Raw genomic sequence first — 17272 nt, 5'->3', positions numbered from 1 at the left:
AAAACAAACAAACAAACGTCACACCTTACTGCAGCAGTGTTGGAGTAAAAGCCCGTTCAACCGTTTGTAGATAGCTTGGCCGAGAGAAAAGCGTAAATTTTGGACACGAAAATTCCACCCAAACCAGACAAGCGAGGGCACTATCTATTTTCATTCCGGCGTTGCCAGTCCGTGCTTGACCCAGTTTCGATGGATGGTGTCCAGCGCTGCCGGATGGTTTAGTGAGCGAAAACAAACTGCAGGAACTGTGTTGGTGTATCTGTCTGTGTGTATGTGTGTGTGTGAGTGTGTAGGTGTGAGCTTTGCCACGATCCTGGCATTCACCAGCCACTGGCCGCCACAATTCACTCTCTCCACCATCCACACCACATCCTCTGCCAGCATCATCACCACCAGCACCTTAACTGCACCAAATGTCCGTAGCATCCGACTCATCAGTTGTAAGTGTTTCTTCTCCTGTTTTGAAGCTGTTGCCTTGTTTTTCGCTTCACGCGGTCTTGTTTGCACTGTTTTCATCAATCCTTTTTGCTCAACTAAAGTACTCTGCTTTTCTCTCTTGTCTTGTTCTCTTTTCATTTTTATTTCTACACACTATTTTTTGTAATTATAGCTTTACACGCTCAACTTTTACACGCTGATGTAGAACGAGACAAGCACAACCTTTTGCTATTGCGTTATTGCTTTGCAAATTCAACAGTTGCAACGTGGCTTATCGATCTGTTCGCTAATGATTCTGTGTTGTGTTCTTCTTGCAGTGATGGGTTGTGATTTGTAATTTTGTTAATTAACTTTGACAGCAACAGGGCAGACTGTGCTGAGGCAGTCTTGCAAAAACAAACCACATTTCTCAACCAATCAATAACGGAAGCCAACAGAAGTTCGATCGATCGCATCCAATCTCTTTTCTGCATCCAATCATGATGGGAATATTTCCTTCTCTCTGGAACAACCCGTTTGTGCCAATCACCCTTTCCGTCTCATCCATTTGCCATCATTGTCATAGTAAACAAATGCTGCTGTCTATTTTCTCCTGGGAAAGCCTTCCTATTGTTGTCCAATATTTAAAAAGGGAAAGGGTAATATTGTTTGCATATTATGCAGCCCCTAACTGTCGCCGTATCAAGAAACCATACGTAACTTTCCACCCAAACTCAATTAAAACTTACCCGATTGCATGACCCCGGCACGTCAGTCAACTCGGCCGCCCATTTCACCTACCTTTTTGCTCATTGAATGCAAAAATTAAATTACCCCGTTCGGGGAAAGCAAAGCAAAAGCGTCAATTACAAGGTTTCGCTTTGAAGTGTTGAACCTTGCGACACGACGCAGGAAACGAGTCACAAAATAAAATTAAATACAGCTGGCGGTGGCGTTGGTGACGCGTTGCCGCGCTGTATGATTTAATAAGATTTCTTTTTCTTGCGAGAAACAGCCCTCTCAGGTAAAACGCATGGCACAGATCAAGAGTTGAGCATTTCCAGAGACGTTGTGTTCACATTAGAAAAGAACCTTTCGGCTCTGTCTTTACAAATTAGTTTATCGCGCACACTTTGATGCACGGATTGCATACTTTTAGGCTAATACGCAATGAGAGTGTTTTCTGGCACGCTTTGTCTCGTGCGTTGCCCATCGGTGAAGAATATTTCTATGTAATCAACAGTTAATTCCATTTACATGACTTGAATTCTAGAGCGTTATTGATTTTTGGATAGAGTAGTGATTTGAGCGAGTTTGAATCTTTCACACCATTTCAATAATGCTATCTCCTATCGTCAATCGTCATTCAGCTAATCCAATTTATCTTTGCACCATTTTTGTATGCTTCCTCAAATGTCGAAGAACAATCTCGCAAAAAGATGCACGTTCTACTTTACTTTAGAAGCAGTTTATTTGTTCAACGTTTGCTTTATTCGCAACGGTAAGCAAATCAAATTTGCGTAAATCATGAACAAATTATGAAAGCCCTTTAAATAAACACTGGTACTTATTATTCACGGGTACTTAAACAAAAAAGGGATGCTTTAGCGCAAAGAAATTAACATACGACCACTTCCGATGCCAAACCGCACACTAACACCACAAGGAAGGACGGATTAACGTAAAAAACGGAACAGTTAAGGCGTAAAAATAGAGCCTAATGATCTTAAGCTGGAACACTTCGCTTGCCTCTGCCTCGCCTATATTGCTCTTACTCGTCCATGGCCACTCTCTACTTTGCATACTGGGGGTGGTCGCTTTGGGCACGGTGGTTTTATTGAGGGTTCCAACTGTGTCCTTGCTTTCTTTTCCGCTTTCGTTAATAAATAAACACTGAAAAGGGTTTCACGATGGCGAATGTATGAAGTGAAGGGTACATTAATGGCATCCAAATGTGATAAATCAGATTCCTCATGGACAGAAAAGTATACTCAAAGGACCAACTGTAACCTTCCTAGCGGTTAAAGAGAAGAATGTGACGATGACGACAAGAAAGTTATTAAGGCATCGCAATAAGCACTTGTGTGTGTGTGTGTGTGTGTGTGTGTGTGTGTGTGTGTGTGTGTGTGTGTGTGTGTGTGTGTGTGTGTGTGTGTGTTTCGTGCATCCTTCACTCGTCTAAACACCTCGTTTAGATGATGTTCTACGACGCTCAAGCTCGCGTCATTCCTACAGTTACTAATGCGAGAGGATAATCTGGATGATTCTTCCGCACGAGCGTGTGTATGGCTGTGTGAGGCATTAAAAGAGGTCACGCTGATGATGATGCCAATAATCCTCAGAGTGCGCTTTCCTTCTGGTAAACGGATTATTGCTCCACCTTTCTCGCCTCGCCCCAACCAAATGCCAGATGAAGCAATGAGACAGGAAATCCGTCAAACGTGCCGGAAGAAACGTTCCTTCCCGGTTTCTTCTTCTCATTCATCCTTGAGCGAGCAATTGCGCCTAAATGTTCGTTTCGCACTTCGCACCCAGCAATGTTTCGCTTTCCAGAACTATGACACTACGCTTTGCGAATGTTTACCAGTTCAAAGCGTACCGTATAATCTGCTACAAGTACAGCTGCACAGCCCGCTGGAATTATAATTCCCCAACCGTACAGCACAGCGTCACCGAACAAACCGGGAAGGCTCAAAATCATTGCCGAAGAAATGCAAACAAACAACATTCTCCAATTTTCCCTCCTTCTGAATGCCAACGTTTTGCTTTCGCAGCATTCCTCGCCACCTTATTGGATCGAATTCCATTCGAAACGGATTCTTCGGAATGCTGCCGGCTGTTAATTGGGAATCATTTTGAAGGACCTATTTTTATGCCCGGCAAACCCGGCAAAGCCGATATTTCTCGTCCGGGGAAAAAACTGCTTTCACCTTTGCTGTGGCGTGATGGATGGATGGATGACGGATTGGAATGCAAATATTTTATCCCCATCCTGAGGCTGCTTTCCTGCTTTCATACAACCGAAATTCGTTTATTATTCCGGATCGAAAATGAGTGACAACCGGTCCGCTATTATTTCGGTGGTAAATGTTAAAGGACCAAATTTGAAATAAAAAACAAGTAGGTGACAGAAACGATTTCTTAAAAACTCAACTGCCGGCGCTGGTGTGGCGTGCTGTTCCTGTGGTTGTGTTTGTTTTGAAAGATTTATACGAACCCTCAATCGTCTTATCGTGCAAAAGTGTGCTTCACTTGAGATGCGAACGCAGCCGGAAAAGCGATCCATCTCGTGTTTCTTTTCCTCCGGTGACACCTTTGCTGCCAGCTTCACCCGCGACCAGCGAAACCATTCTAAGTTGTTGATTTTATGGCACATTGTGTTCCTTTTCCTTGTGGCGCATGTAGCAACGCAAGATTACCGCAACGGTACGGTTTACGCTATTTATACCGTTTGCTGGAAACAGTTTGCCACCACGAGAACGTCTTCGTGCTGGCGTTCTTTCGCCCGGGACCATAAAAAGCCAAACACAGCCAGACGTACTATGGGGACCACTTCTTGATAGGTCGATTTGTTGTCCTGCAGCAGCAGCAGCAACAGCAACATTCTGGCTAAAGTCTTAAACTGCGATAACAAACAGAGGAAAAGAACAACAGCACAAAGGCGACAAAGCCGTGTGTGTGCGTCGTCTTACGATCTTCTCGGACACGGATCTAATTTACTTCGGGCCCAGTTGCGACGAAAGTCACAGTGGAATTGGTACTTAACGACGCCATGATGATCGTGTCTGGGCGAAGCGTCTCTTTCTCGCTCTCTCTCTCTCTCTCTCTCTTGGAACGCTAAACTCGAGCACGTTTCCTCGGAATACAAATTCTACTGTCAGTTGCGCCTTCAAGGTATGCACAGCGCATCCAGGAACCGAATTACAGTCAATTTGTCCACGAGCACGATATCTAACATAGAGCTGTTGCCATATGAAGTTGCATACTTTGAGGCGTATTTGTCAGCGAGAACGGGGAAGTTGCGTTAACAAAGCCCCGCCAGTAACGAGCGTGAAACGTCAAGTAGCGTCTATTTATCGGTTGATCAGAGAAGTCGGTATATAGGTTCTGGGAACAACGCGTTGGCATGGTATGCTATTATTCATTTGTGCTGCGCTAGCACAACTGTTTGCTGTGGACCAACGGACGGATGTACATTAGTTTGACGGGCTTTCGTGCACACAGTGTCGTTCGATGGATGTCAGCATTTCCGATGTAGGCTGTACAATTACCTATTCCTAACAGGTATTGATTTCAATGAACCTGTTGCTCCATGGAAAAGTTTTTAATTAATTTTCACTCTACATTCAGTGCAATAAAGCTGATTAAAACTTCCACGAATATTTTATACTGTAGAATTCATAACGCGTAACCACTTGTCACGTTGATTTTCCTAGAAAACAAATCAATATTATCACAAACTTGTATTTTATTATTAATTTTCCAACAACCCTTTTCGGACGTCAGCTTTTGAATAGGAACATATTTTTGAGCAACATTTTCTTCCTGCCAACCCCTTTTGAATATACTTACGGAAAAGTCCTAATCCAAGTTTGATCAGTTTTCATCTGAAATGTTTGATTGATGTCGTCTGACACAACAATCCGACACATGTTGTATTATACCTTTTGCTACATCAATCTAGAAATAGCAAACGATACCATACGGAACGTCGAACGGGATAGGACGCATTCAAGCATAGTAAATGTCCAACATAATCTAGCATAATCCTCTATCCGAGCAGTAGGCAGACGGAGAGATGACGAAAGAAAGAAATGAAACCTATATTCAAAACATTTGGCTCCCTGTTCACTCGGTTCTCCCTTCGGCGCTTCATTTCGAGCGATAAGACAATGCGACCATACTCACTTCCCGGAATCGATACCTGAGGACGTCGCCCGTTCAAAGAATAGACGCGATTCTTTCTCGGGCCCATCCACTTCACTTTGTATGAGGTGGGATACATACCATTTTTCCTATTTCGGTGCACATCCTACATCCGATAAAAGACAAAACGCTCTGATACGGGCTGACGGAGAAGCTGCCCAAGTGTGTGAGCACGTGCCTGTATGGGACCGCGGGACCGTCTGTGTCAATGTCAAAGCCTCCGACACAAAGAGTGGAAAGAAAAGCTGTTGTCTGCACTAATCAAACGGTTTCGATCAATCGTTTGATTTCCGAAGAAGTATCGAAAAAAACAAGCAACCTAAGCAGTGCAAAGAAGCATTCCAAAAACCGACAGGCGTTTTGCAACTGTTCCCAGTGTCAATGTCTCTTTAGCTCTTGAAGTAACAAAGAAACCTTCATATATTGAGCATGGTGGTTTAGAAATACAATGCAGCTCCTTGCCATCGATACTTCCTACGCTGTGGAATGAACAACAGCGTTAAAAGGGAATTTTTATGTTACTGATTGCATACTTTCAGGCAAATTTGTTAAGGAAGCCCCTAAACGCCAAAATGTATGCAATAACAGGTACTATTACGCGAAAGCTGAACAAAATATTACAAATAATGCGTATGTAAAGCTCAAAAACATTTATTCCCTGCGCATCTTTAAAAACGCCCTCGTTGGTGCATATGCTCGTTAAATTGCGACATTTTACAACCCACCCAAAAACCTGGTAAAATGTGTGCTACTATCTACACACCTACGTCCCATCTGTCTGTCCCATTTCATTCAAAATGTATCAACACTGCACCCTTCTGGTATGGCTTGCGTCTTCCTACACGTTTTTGCCCTTTCCTACCACGAGTACAGAATGGTAACGGATGAAAATAAGGATGTGAATTATTAAACGGCGAAACGTGTCCAGCCCGCCGTACGCTGCGGCACGATGTCCAGTTTTAGATGATCGTTCTACCAAGAGTGTACGATGGGAAACATACCCAGTCGCTACCGAGAATGCGGTACGTTAACGTCGTTAAGCGAAATGAATATTTATTTGGTCATTCGGATCCGACACAAAAACGGTGTCGTATTTTTCGGGTTGATTTCAATCAGCTTTCACGGTCTCTCGCCTAACTTATGCAAAACCGATCCCACGCAAATCTTATCCTTTTTGCGGTGGCTAAATTGTTTCGCATCGCGCCACCGTTAACCGAGGTGCCGAGAGTTTCTCGGGAAAAAGTATTAAACCAACTTCTGATGGATTATTTCAAACCACTAAAGCTTCGTCGGATTTAGCCGTCCAGTGAAGCATCGCGTAGTGGAAGCAATCCCCTTAGCTTCGAATCATTCAACACGGAAGCGTTCGGACTATAGCGTGTTACCTTCTCTCGTACTGTACGCTACTCCCGCTTACGATCTCAGCGTGTAATCACCGAAGACAGCGGAACGCGTTCGGGCATGCAAATCCTTTGATGCATATCAAAAATTCATCATCAATCAAAAAGCCAAGCGCTATGCTCGGGAAGATTCCACCCTCCAGCACGATCCGTGCTCGTGGGGATCGTGGTCGAGTTCCCAGGAAGCGATTATACGTCGACTGCTACTGTTTGCCTTTCCCATGGGAGGAAAACTGAACTTCCAAAGCGACACAGTGGCAGTGTAATACCGAAATGTCAAGAGCTCCACCAAACAAATGCCGCGTGTGAACGAGAACGAGCACTTGAAGGTAATCGAGAAAACTAATCCTTGAAGTGTGTTGATCAGTTGACAAACACGAGCGGATTTACCGTTTGCAGTGGAGATTCCTTTGGGTTGTGCTTGGGATGATTCGGTTGCGAACGAAAAGGTAACGATGAATACCAAACCTTCTTCAATGATGTGCTCGGCACAGAGTCGCGCGTCAGTATTTTCACGGAAAGCACTTGAGAAAAGCTTCGATAGCTTCTACAATCAGCAATCACGCGAGGAATGGAAGTGAGAAAGTGCACAGTAGCACAAACATTTCACCTCCTATTAAAGGCACCTCACAGAGGCACACTCACTATAAAACGTCAATGATGATATTTTCGACATCGTCTTCTTTCACCTGATTCAAGAAGTGATTTATCACCCTCCGTTGCGCTCTTGGCGCTGCTCCCGTAGCAGGTACGATAAACTCGACGAGATAACGAATTGCTGTAAAACTAAAAAGAACCCAGAAAAACACGTTTGCACTGGGAATTCCACCCCAGAGACGCGCGGTTGATATTGGCGAAAAGAAAATTGTGTATTCAAATGGTAGCAAATTGCCCATTTCAGGATGAAAAGTGAAGTCGTAAAACGTGACTCACTTAGAAGTTGACCTGTTTGACGTTGAAAAAGCGGAACCGGTTGCGTTTTCAAATGAAGTTGATAAAGTAATTGAAATGGCATTCATTTCCAGTTGTTATACGCGATTAGATGAAAATAGATTTTGTCGTTCTACATGTCAAGCTTTTAATCAAATTTTATATCGGGTTCGGTTATGCAAAAAAAAAGTCAGCATCCATGCAATGTATTGCATACATTTAGGCGCTTTTTGAGTTGGTTCTGTGTCGGACAACCTTCGTAAGTGATTTGTTCACTTCATAACAAGCCAAAGCTTTGTTCTGAAATTCATTCCTGTCATGAATAAGTTGACCTCTGACCTTCACACTTGCTCGTTGTCACCGTAAGCCAATGATTTGGCCTTCCGTTTGACCTACCCATCTCATTTTCCCTTGAAACGACCCGTGCCACCACCACATTGAATGATTGATCTTTGCTCATTCTCGATGTCGGCAAAAAAAAGCGTTGGGTCCTGAAAAAGAAACGCAAAAATGGTTCACTTTCCCCCCAAACGCCTGTTGCTGCATCGTCATCGGGGAGGGAAAAAAGAGAATAAAAATAAACACGGCTACGTTTTGTTGCGTTCGAAATCCCTCCCAAAAAAGGATAATGTGCCAATGATTCATCATTCCGTGCCCGCCCTCGGACAATATCCGCTGCGCAGCCGATATACACGAGAGAACTCGGTTGAGTTGTTTGCCTAATAGAATTTGTCCATTATCCTTCCCATCGCCCATTGCCGGCGGGTGTTATGGGGCTGTGATTTCGATGCTTGGTTTGTTTGGTTAGTGAATTTGTAGTTTTTTCTGCCTTCCCTCACTACATGCTGTTCCTCGTTCAACCCCGATACCGATTCATTTGTATTCGTTAGCCGTTCGGACAGTTGACATGTGACATCGAGCGGCATCCCAACGCCCCAACACGCCGGCCCCTCATCTGCCCCTTATTACCCAGCAATTTTGGGAGTGATTTTCCGAGTGGATTTTTCCGTACTTCGCGCGTATTGATTTTTGAAGCTCAGTTCAACAGCCTAGATGAGCCCCAGTGGCACATCAATCTTGCGTGGGACACTGCCGCTTGTGGGCTGGAAAGAGCGCCTAGTCAGTGGAGCGCAAGCGAGGAAGATGAAGAATTCCATTAAAATGTCTCCTTCGTGAAATTGGCCGGAATGCCCAGGGCCTGAAGCAAACAGCTAATGAGATCTATATATTTCAATTAAAATTAAATTCACACTATCACCCCAGCTCCTAGTCCCTCTTTCTGAAACTGCGAAAGCATCGCTAGCATAGAGTTATTTTTTTTTATCTTTTTGTTACGAAGCGAAGTTTACAGTCCTCTGCCGAGCGACGCACAAACCCGCCAATTAGCTAGCAACCGATGAATTATCTTATCCCTCCGAATCCCTACTGTGTTTTTTTTACAAGATCTCTTTCTCTCTTTTACGCTTCCTTCCCGACACTTTAAGTCCAGTTCCCGTTCGCCTGCGGATCGATGATGATGCTCATCCTCGCAGCAGTACCACCCCTCCCCCCCCCCCCCCCCTCCATGGCGCAGCAGTTTTTCCATGCAACGGCACGGACTACTTGAGTGTTGCGGTAAAAGTGTCTCATTATATTTGTCAACCATTGCTGCATTTATCCGTATTCCTTGGGACGCTAGCCCACCGGGAGCAACGTTTACAAACGCTCGCTCCATCCCGGGCGGGGTGGACGGACGGTAGACGGATGTGTGTGTGTCGCTCCGGATTCTACTGGTTCCAAAGCGACATAAAATCCAACGGCGGCTCGTGTCAAAGTGCAAAGCACTTGGTTGCGTCGGTACCATCAATGCGGTAGCAATACCGATATTTGAGACAGCCAAGCGCTCCTGCTGGAAGTGGCACAAGAAAGTGTGAGTGTGTGTGTGTCTATTTTTTCCATTTTCCCTATCCATAATACCGATGGCGAAGTCATTTTGTCACGCTTGTGTTAGGTGTGCGCGAAAGTTCGCTTTGTAAGCGTTTCGTATCGTTTGTTAAGGGTAATTTTGTTTGGCAGATTGCATAACTTTAGGCGTCAGCGCCCTCACAACATGCAATTTGTATGACAACATTTTTAAACCGAAGCGATTTTATCCCCACACACCCTTTTTCTACACTCAACAAAGTACCGATCTATTATCATTCAGCCAATCGGTAGGCATCATTTTGTCTTGCACGGTTCTTCCTTCCGTCATAAGCAAAATTGAGTGCAAAAAGCGTACCCTTCCAACCCGGAAAGTATGCCACTCACGGGGTAAAAGCTTTTCCTCCGCCACTACACATCGTAGCTGAATGAATGCTCCAGTTCTCCAGTTTCACGCTCTGATTTGCTTTCGACTTGGGAAAAATCGAACCATACAAACCACACACATACACACACACACATTTGCACATCGCACAAGATCAAAGCCTGACGCTCCCGAAAGTAGCAGCAAGGTCAGAGTAATTTAATATTAATATGCATACGTGCGTGCCGCCATTAGGCTTTGACGCCTTACCGACGACACCGAAAACGGGATGCGTGAAATATTGCCAAAACCAATCTCATCGTCCTCCAATGCTCGTTTGACTGATTGTTCACTAGCAAGCAGGCGCGCACACGTGCGCGCCAGAACCAACAGGATGTGTTTCTTTCATGCATAATTTAGAATGGTTTATCGATATTATTACTGGTTGCACTTCAACCATCCGAGCGACTGAGGCTAATGGAAATCCCGTGTCATATGTTCCCGTACCTATTAGCCCTACAGTGCGTCCTCCTGCCCCAAATGGACCGGGTCATTTGGTGCATTTCAATTAATTAAATCCTGCCCTGTTCTCTCGGGCAACAATGTCGCGTTTCGTGAAAGCGAGTAACGCTCAACACGATCGTAATTATTGATACGCCGGCTTCGAGAGCACCGAAAGAGGATCAAACGAGCATCATCATCATTGACTTTTGTTTCGATGATAGCGAAGCGGTATACTCGACTGCTGCCGAGTACACAGAACAAACAAAAATAACCCAAACCGAACGGAATCGACCGAATGAGCATGTGCTTTTATCGCTGGCCAGTTTGCTGTTTGCTGCGAAAGGGATATAAAAGCTCATTTTGTCATAAAGTTATACTGTGAATTAACCATCGAGCTGGGACGTATTGCACATCCATGCTTCCTTCCGCAGGGTATACCGCCCGTACGGTCACGGGTAAGGGTAATTTATACGAACAAATGAAACGAATGTTTCCAGCCCGAGCAAACATTGTTGAAAAATAATAAACTACAGCACCAAACGAGCGGTAAAAATCCAACAAGATCCTTTTCCTACCCTTTTTTTTGTTTTTGTTTTGCTGCCGCTGTTTGCTCTTGTCCGTATGCTCGGTGTGGTGGCCACTCCTGCCGGAAAGGTAACCCCCTAGTGCCGCATTGTTTCAGCGTTCGTAATTAGTTCATTCGTTATTCATTGCAATGTCCCGGCGTTCAGGCAATCGGCTTTGCTGCTGGCTCCTGCTAAAGCCACAACATTAAGAACAAACACCACCCGAGCGAGCGGCAGTACCATTCGGTGGGTCTTTGCTCATTCTCGAAGGACCCAGCGAGGCTTACGCTTACGTTCAATATGTTTTAATTGAAATTTTACCAACCACAAAACAGCCACACACCCACACTCACACACGGAACGGGCGCATGTACACACCGTTAGCAGGAAGGGGGTTAAGATGTCCCTTTTTCTGGAGATGGATTTCGAGACAACCTTGAAGTAAAGTTCTATCAACAACAGTCGCGAATGGCTGCACCGCACAAGAACTCATTAACGCGAGGCAGCGAACAGCGGCACCAAATGTATGGTTTGTTTGGTTTGGGGTTGCGTTGCTGTCTATATTCAAATTCCACTCAAACAACAGCTCGGAAGCGCATGGTGGCAGCTTGCTGTTGGCAAACAATTTAACCATCATTACTGTGACAACTTGTCACACCGGCAGGCAGGCAGGCTCGCATTGAAGCGACGGCAAAAAGCGCCGCTGTGTGAAAATCTTCTCATCGATCGAAACAACACGTTTTACGTTTCCAGCACACAGCCCTCTGCTCCGTTTGCTAAATTGTTGGCACAGTAAATTTCGACCTTCGGAGAGCAAGAGATTAAAAAGTAATGCTGAAACAATTTTCACGCTAAATGGACAATCGTAAAAAAAGTGAGGCACAACCGTATTTTACAACCTTGTGGACATTGTGGTCCCTTCCATTATTTCTGTTTGGTCTGCTCTGCTTTCTCCCCTTTCTTAAGACATCATAATCATTCGGCCGCAATCGGGAAAAGGTCAGAGTTGGGCTATAAATTGTACGACAAGAATTTGGAAGGCGGAGTGAGGCTTGGGTTCGATGACTGCCGGACGTCGGACACTGTATCGGTCGTTTGCATCCTGCACAGGGAACATTCCGGTCATAAAATGGAGACGAAACGAATTAAATACGTTAAAATATGTTTGAGTCGAAGCTTCTTCTGTGGCAAGATTGTAAAATTCGCAAAGAAACTAGAAATGAAACCCATTTCCTTATGTTAATAAACGTAGGGTCATCTGGTTCCCAAAAATCTAAAAAAAAACACAGTGAAGTTGTAATACAGATTGCATACATTTAAGCGCATTTCTATATGATCTCAGCTGATTCATGATCAAATAAGAGCTTATGGAATATTTTACCATCCACCCAATTGAGATTCATTGAAAGTTTAACAAAATATAACGAAAACAACCTTGCAAGCCGTTCGCAATGATGTTTTTTTTAATTTCCCACGCTTCTAATACTGATTACGTTTGATGCTGACAAACCGACCTTTACCTTTCCCTCAACTCAGAAGCAGCCAAAAAGAAACCGAAATGCCGTTGACGACAGCGGTGAAAGCGTGCAAAATGAAGAGAAAACGAATGCGCAATCCTACGGTTTAGTTCCATCCGACTGGATTTCCTTTCGTTACTTCTTGGGGGACAGTTTGTTTTGCATGCCTTGCTCACCCGAGCTACAGCCACTCACTGTCACAGCGGCGTAGATCCATTGAAGGACGCTTCTGTTGTCCGCTTTTCCGGAAAGTTGCTTTCCATTCCTTTAACGCTTCGATAGGTACGCATTCGTCGTACACGGTTTCGGTGACATTCGGTTGAAGGTTCAAGGTCTGCTGTGTATCAACAATTATAGCAATGTATCACTTCGCTGCACACGTGTGACCGTACAAAAATGTTGCAAGAAAAGATCTAATTTACATTTGACTTTTAACGTTCTAGCAGCCGAACACGTCACGTAAGGATATACAAATGGCGTTGCGCTGTCAAATGGGTCTTGTGGAAACGAAAAACTGTTTTCCGAAAAAAACGTTTCAAGCATCTATCAATTGAGTGATCAATCAACGATCAAACGGCGTCTGCAGGTAACGAACGTGGAATGAAAATATTCTCTCTTCCAATCAACACCCAGCGCAGGAAAGCATTTCACGGGCGGGAAAGTTTTCCAATCCAAATAAAAGTAAAAATGAAATGTCCCAGCCTTTCACGACATCAAACCGACACAATTGAGCCAGAAAATAATTCATGTGCGTGTCCTCAAAGGAACCGATCCTTTGAGCCCGGTTCTGTGTGCCATTCCTTTTTTGTTTCATACGCTGAGCAATGTAAGAAGCGAAAGAACTTACCTTGATTGAGTTTCCTTCCTCGCTGACCCGTTGCATAAGCCGTAAAATGGGTTCGCTGAAGGATACTCGGAAGCCCTCATACCTCAAATCCACTACAGTGGAAGCATATTTTCTCGCTGCAGAATCGATATCGAGCAGCTGCAAAGAGAGCGAACGAATCGAGTAAGATTATCTTTATTCAGTACCGGGAACCGGGAACACTTTAACTGACAGCGGTCCATCATCAGTGTCACTGCATTAAGCGGAAACTCTTTGATACAATTTACCCCCTTTTCCAGCGATAAACTTTCCCCTTTGTCGATCGAGCAGGATAAAAATGAAAATATTTCTCTATTCTACCTTTCCAACCTTCCGATCGAATGGGAATCGATTGTGTATTCAATGTACACAGTCCACCAACAGTGAACGCAGTCGACGCTTAGCAGACGGACGACAAAGGACACCAACGCAACACACTATAACCGCCAACGGTGGAATTCGAATGTGTAATTCCCCGCCCGGTCGGGTTCAAACCCGCGTTCCGGGAAGGGAAAGTATTTAAAAATAACCACCAGCTCCGAGTGTTTGTGCTTCGGCACGTACAGGATCTGACCTCCGGGGGTTTCCGACGAGACGACGATCTCTGGAACTCTAACACCTCCACTGAGAACGGGTGTGAGAAAGAGAGAGAGAGAGAAGGAGAGCGAGAAAATGGGTTGTTATTGTTATTTATTATATCAATTTTCACCCTGCTCGGAATGGTACGAGTAACAAAAACGAAACAAAGGATAAAGTATATCTCGTGTTTTCCGTAGTGTTGTTGATCTTACCAAGCAGACAGAATTATCCCATTGACGGTGTGTGTGTGCTCCAGGGCAGAGACAAGGCTCTTTACAAAACAATCCTTTAATTGTGTTGAACTTTTGATGCAATTTTTAGCCTAGACGACTAATGCCCCTTCGAGTATGCAATCTGCAACACAAATCTCCAAGCACGGAACGCTGCAATAGGCGTAACAAATCTTACCTTCTTATCACTTTGTTACCAGTTCGTTTATCCCTCTTAACAAGGTTATCAGTGTGATAGTGTGTCGCCAAGACACGGGTGGATAGACGGACGCGACCGAGGACAATGAACGACTGTTGCAGTGACGAACAATAGACTCGCTGGTGTGAAGTCCCTCGGTGCAAAATCCCACCACCCGGAATGGTGTTGCCTGTGGCGATTAAGAGGCTGCAAAAATACCCTACCACGACTCGCTCGCTCTCGACTGAGCTTTGACACTTGCTACGCTTTGTTTCAGCCTGCTTTGAAACGGCTGGAGTAGGGAATTCTACCAGGAGACATTCTATTTTCCCTCGACACCCCTTGCGCCACGGAATGCATTTCGTCATGTAGCAATTATTATCGCACACGTACTACGGGACCACGTACACTGGTTGAGTAATTGTGTGCGTACATTCAACAAGCGTCGCTTTTGCTGGTTCCTTTCTTTAGAGAAAATATTTTATTTATACACAAGACCCAAACTGGGGCGGGGGAACAAAACAGGTACGGCGAAGAGGATTGACAGTATTTGTCCTCTCGTACGTGCTGCTTTCGGGCTCTAGGCGAACGTCCCAGGCAACGTGTGTGCGTGTCATTTTACCACCATCACCCTTTCGCTAGCCCCCACTCTCCCCCTGAGCTCAATTAGTCGGCACACTTCGGTCCATAAGAGCCGTCGGCCGTATCCGCTGGGAGGACCGCTCCATTTTCGCCCGAACCTCTCAGCTCTCGGGAGTTGCACAGAAGGAATGCGTGGCGATGGTGCTATTATTACCATTAATATTTCCAGCGCTCATTTTTTCTCCCATTCTCCCCATGGAATCTCTCTTCCCCACTGTCTCGTCTGGAACATCTGGATCATAAACTGCCCCTTGCCAGCTTCCGTCACTAACCGCAAACTTCTCGCATGCCGTAGACTGTAAGTCAACCGCAGCAGAACGGTCGAGAGTTCGAAGAAGGCATGTCAAGGGAAAGGGATTTGTCCATCCACGGCGGCTGCTTGCCTCGATTCGTCGGAGGCTCGTGCCATCAAAATGAAGATTAATTATACCGACGCCGCCAATCACGGCCATCGACCATCGGTGGAAGGCTTGAAGGTTTGAGTGATGCCATTAGCAAGATAGAGTGTGTGTGGGTGAATGCGCGCGCGCTTGGGTAAACAGTCGGCCGAGGCGAAATCAATGGCCTCTACACACGACGCAGAAGGACACCTAAGGGACGCAGAAGGTGGTTGGACTCACTGGGAAGAATGTATCAATCGCGGTCATCTAGTGGTCTTGGATAGTGTGGTGTTAAATGTAAGTGGGTGTAGTAAATGGTTATAGGTTAACCATATACCACAGCCTGACATATATAATGGCCAGTTTGGTTGCCATGTGGAGAGACCATTCACACAACATCATAAGAAAAGATTATTTCAAAATGAAAGACCTACTACGATTCAAAAGATTGGTTGGCCTCCTGTAAACAAATCGTAAAAGTAGTTTTTTGCAACAAATTGCATAACTTTAGGCGCTTGTTAGTATAGCCTCACATTCAACGCGCGCGATAAATGCGTCCAAAGATAGTTGTATTTAGCTAAAAGGTCGCCTATTTTTCAAAGTGCTATTTCTGTCGCCTTGTTGTTTGTTTCCGAACAATATGCCTTTATTCCCACCGGTTTATCCGTGTATCCATACGACCAAGAATTCAACAAACTGCTCAAGTATTCCTGCCAACATCGTATCCTCCCCGCCCGCGCCCAACACTCTATTGTGCAGCAATAATCCAGAACCCTTATCGTGTATTATCGTGGCTAGTTTTTCGTATCTTTTTTTACATTCTTTTCACTCTTTACTCTTACAACCCTCAAGCTCAACGATAGTGTAAGTCACCATGCTGGTACGATGATAAATTCAAGCGCCCAGCAATGCGCCACTATTTTTAACTCGACTAAAACTTTCAACACATTTACCGCGCAACCATCACTGTGAGCCCTTCCCCCTTCCCAGCCTACCGATGAAATATTAATCACTCGAGCCATATTTTCCGCGAGATTTTATCTACTTCCCGCAACAGACAGCGCAGCGCCAGCGGAACTGTGCAGAAGGTGCGCCTTCAACGCTACGCTCAAGTCTTGCACGCGTAAACAGATTAAAACTTCGCGAACTGCTGAAGGTTTGACTTGTGTTTGAGTGGTAAATTTCGCTGCACTTCTAATTAGCCCACCACTGCGTACGTACGGGCAACGTGGATCGCTCCGGCGAAGCCTTGTTTTCCCCTTATTTGTGTTTCGTTTTAAAGCCCATTCTTTGGACCGGGAGTTGTAACTTGCCCAGCCAGAACGGAGTCCAATTTTAATTGGGCTGCGTTCTAGTGCTGCCCGAAACTCCCGGTCTTAGTTTCAGCGCTGCATACACTAAAGGTAGGATTAAATTGGCCCCAAACGATAAAGTTTCTCCCCTCTTCCAGAATGTCATCAGTGCTGCCCGTGTCCAGGGCTGGCACTTAAACTCCACCGTAGCAAATGGATATTTATTTTACGCTTTTAAAGTGCATCCGTTTAGTGCATTAGCTGGCGGCAGCGTCAGTTATTGCTTATTGCTTGCCTCTCCCTCTCTCTCTTTTTCTGTCTAACCCTCAACCTCGTCTCCGGTGGTCGGAAGCCGCACAAAACAGCCAGCACGATCGAAAAAGGTCAACAGCACGGGTTGCAGGAAGTGTAAAGATAAACACAGTCATATACAGACACCCTTACAGAACCATCCGGAGTGCCCGCTCGGGACCTTTGGCACCGTTTTCTTATGTGGGTCGAGCGAGCGAGCGAATGAGCGAGCGAGGGTGTGCGAAAGGAAAACGTGCAAACGTTGCTAAAACAATGCTGTGGCTGCAGG

General features: G+C 45.1%; 1 protein-coding gene across 6 annotated transcripts in view; it reads left to right on the top strand.

Moving 5' to 3' along the window:
* LOC5667033 (potassium channel subfamily T member 2) overlaps positions 1–17272 on the top strand; it is a 150290-nt gene that overhangs the window by 79909 nt on the left and 53109 nt on the right. For 3 of the 6 annotated variants that reach the window (XR_009765353.1, XM_061648707.1, XM_061648712.1), the window contains exon 1: positions 324–440. The exons of 1 other annotated variant lie outside the window; for it this stretch is intronic. Coding sequence is in view for 4 of the 5 variants with exons in the window: in XM_061648707.1 (XP_061504691.1) it covers positions 414–440 (27 nt within the window). In the remaining variant the exon portion in view is untranslated. Of the gene's footprint in view, positions 1–323; positions 441–17272 lie in introns of those variants that run through there. 2 more of the 6 variants (XM_061648710.1, XM_061648709.1) reach the window with 2 other exon arrangements.

This window comes from Anopheles gambiae, chromosome 2, assembly GCF_943734735.2.
Source record: "Anopheles gambiae chromosome 2, idAnoGambNW_F1_1, whole genome shotgun sequence".
NCBI classification, from domain to species: Eukaryota; Metazoa; Arthropoda; class Insecta; order Diptera; family Culicidae; genus Anopheles; species Anopheles gambiae.
This window is presented reverse-complemented; position numbering and strand designations above follow the sequence as displayed.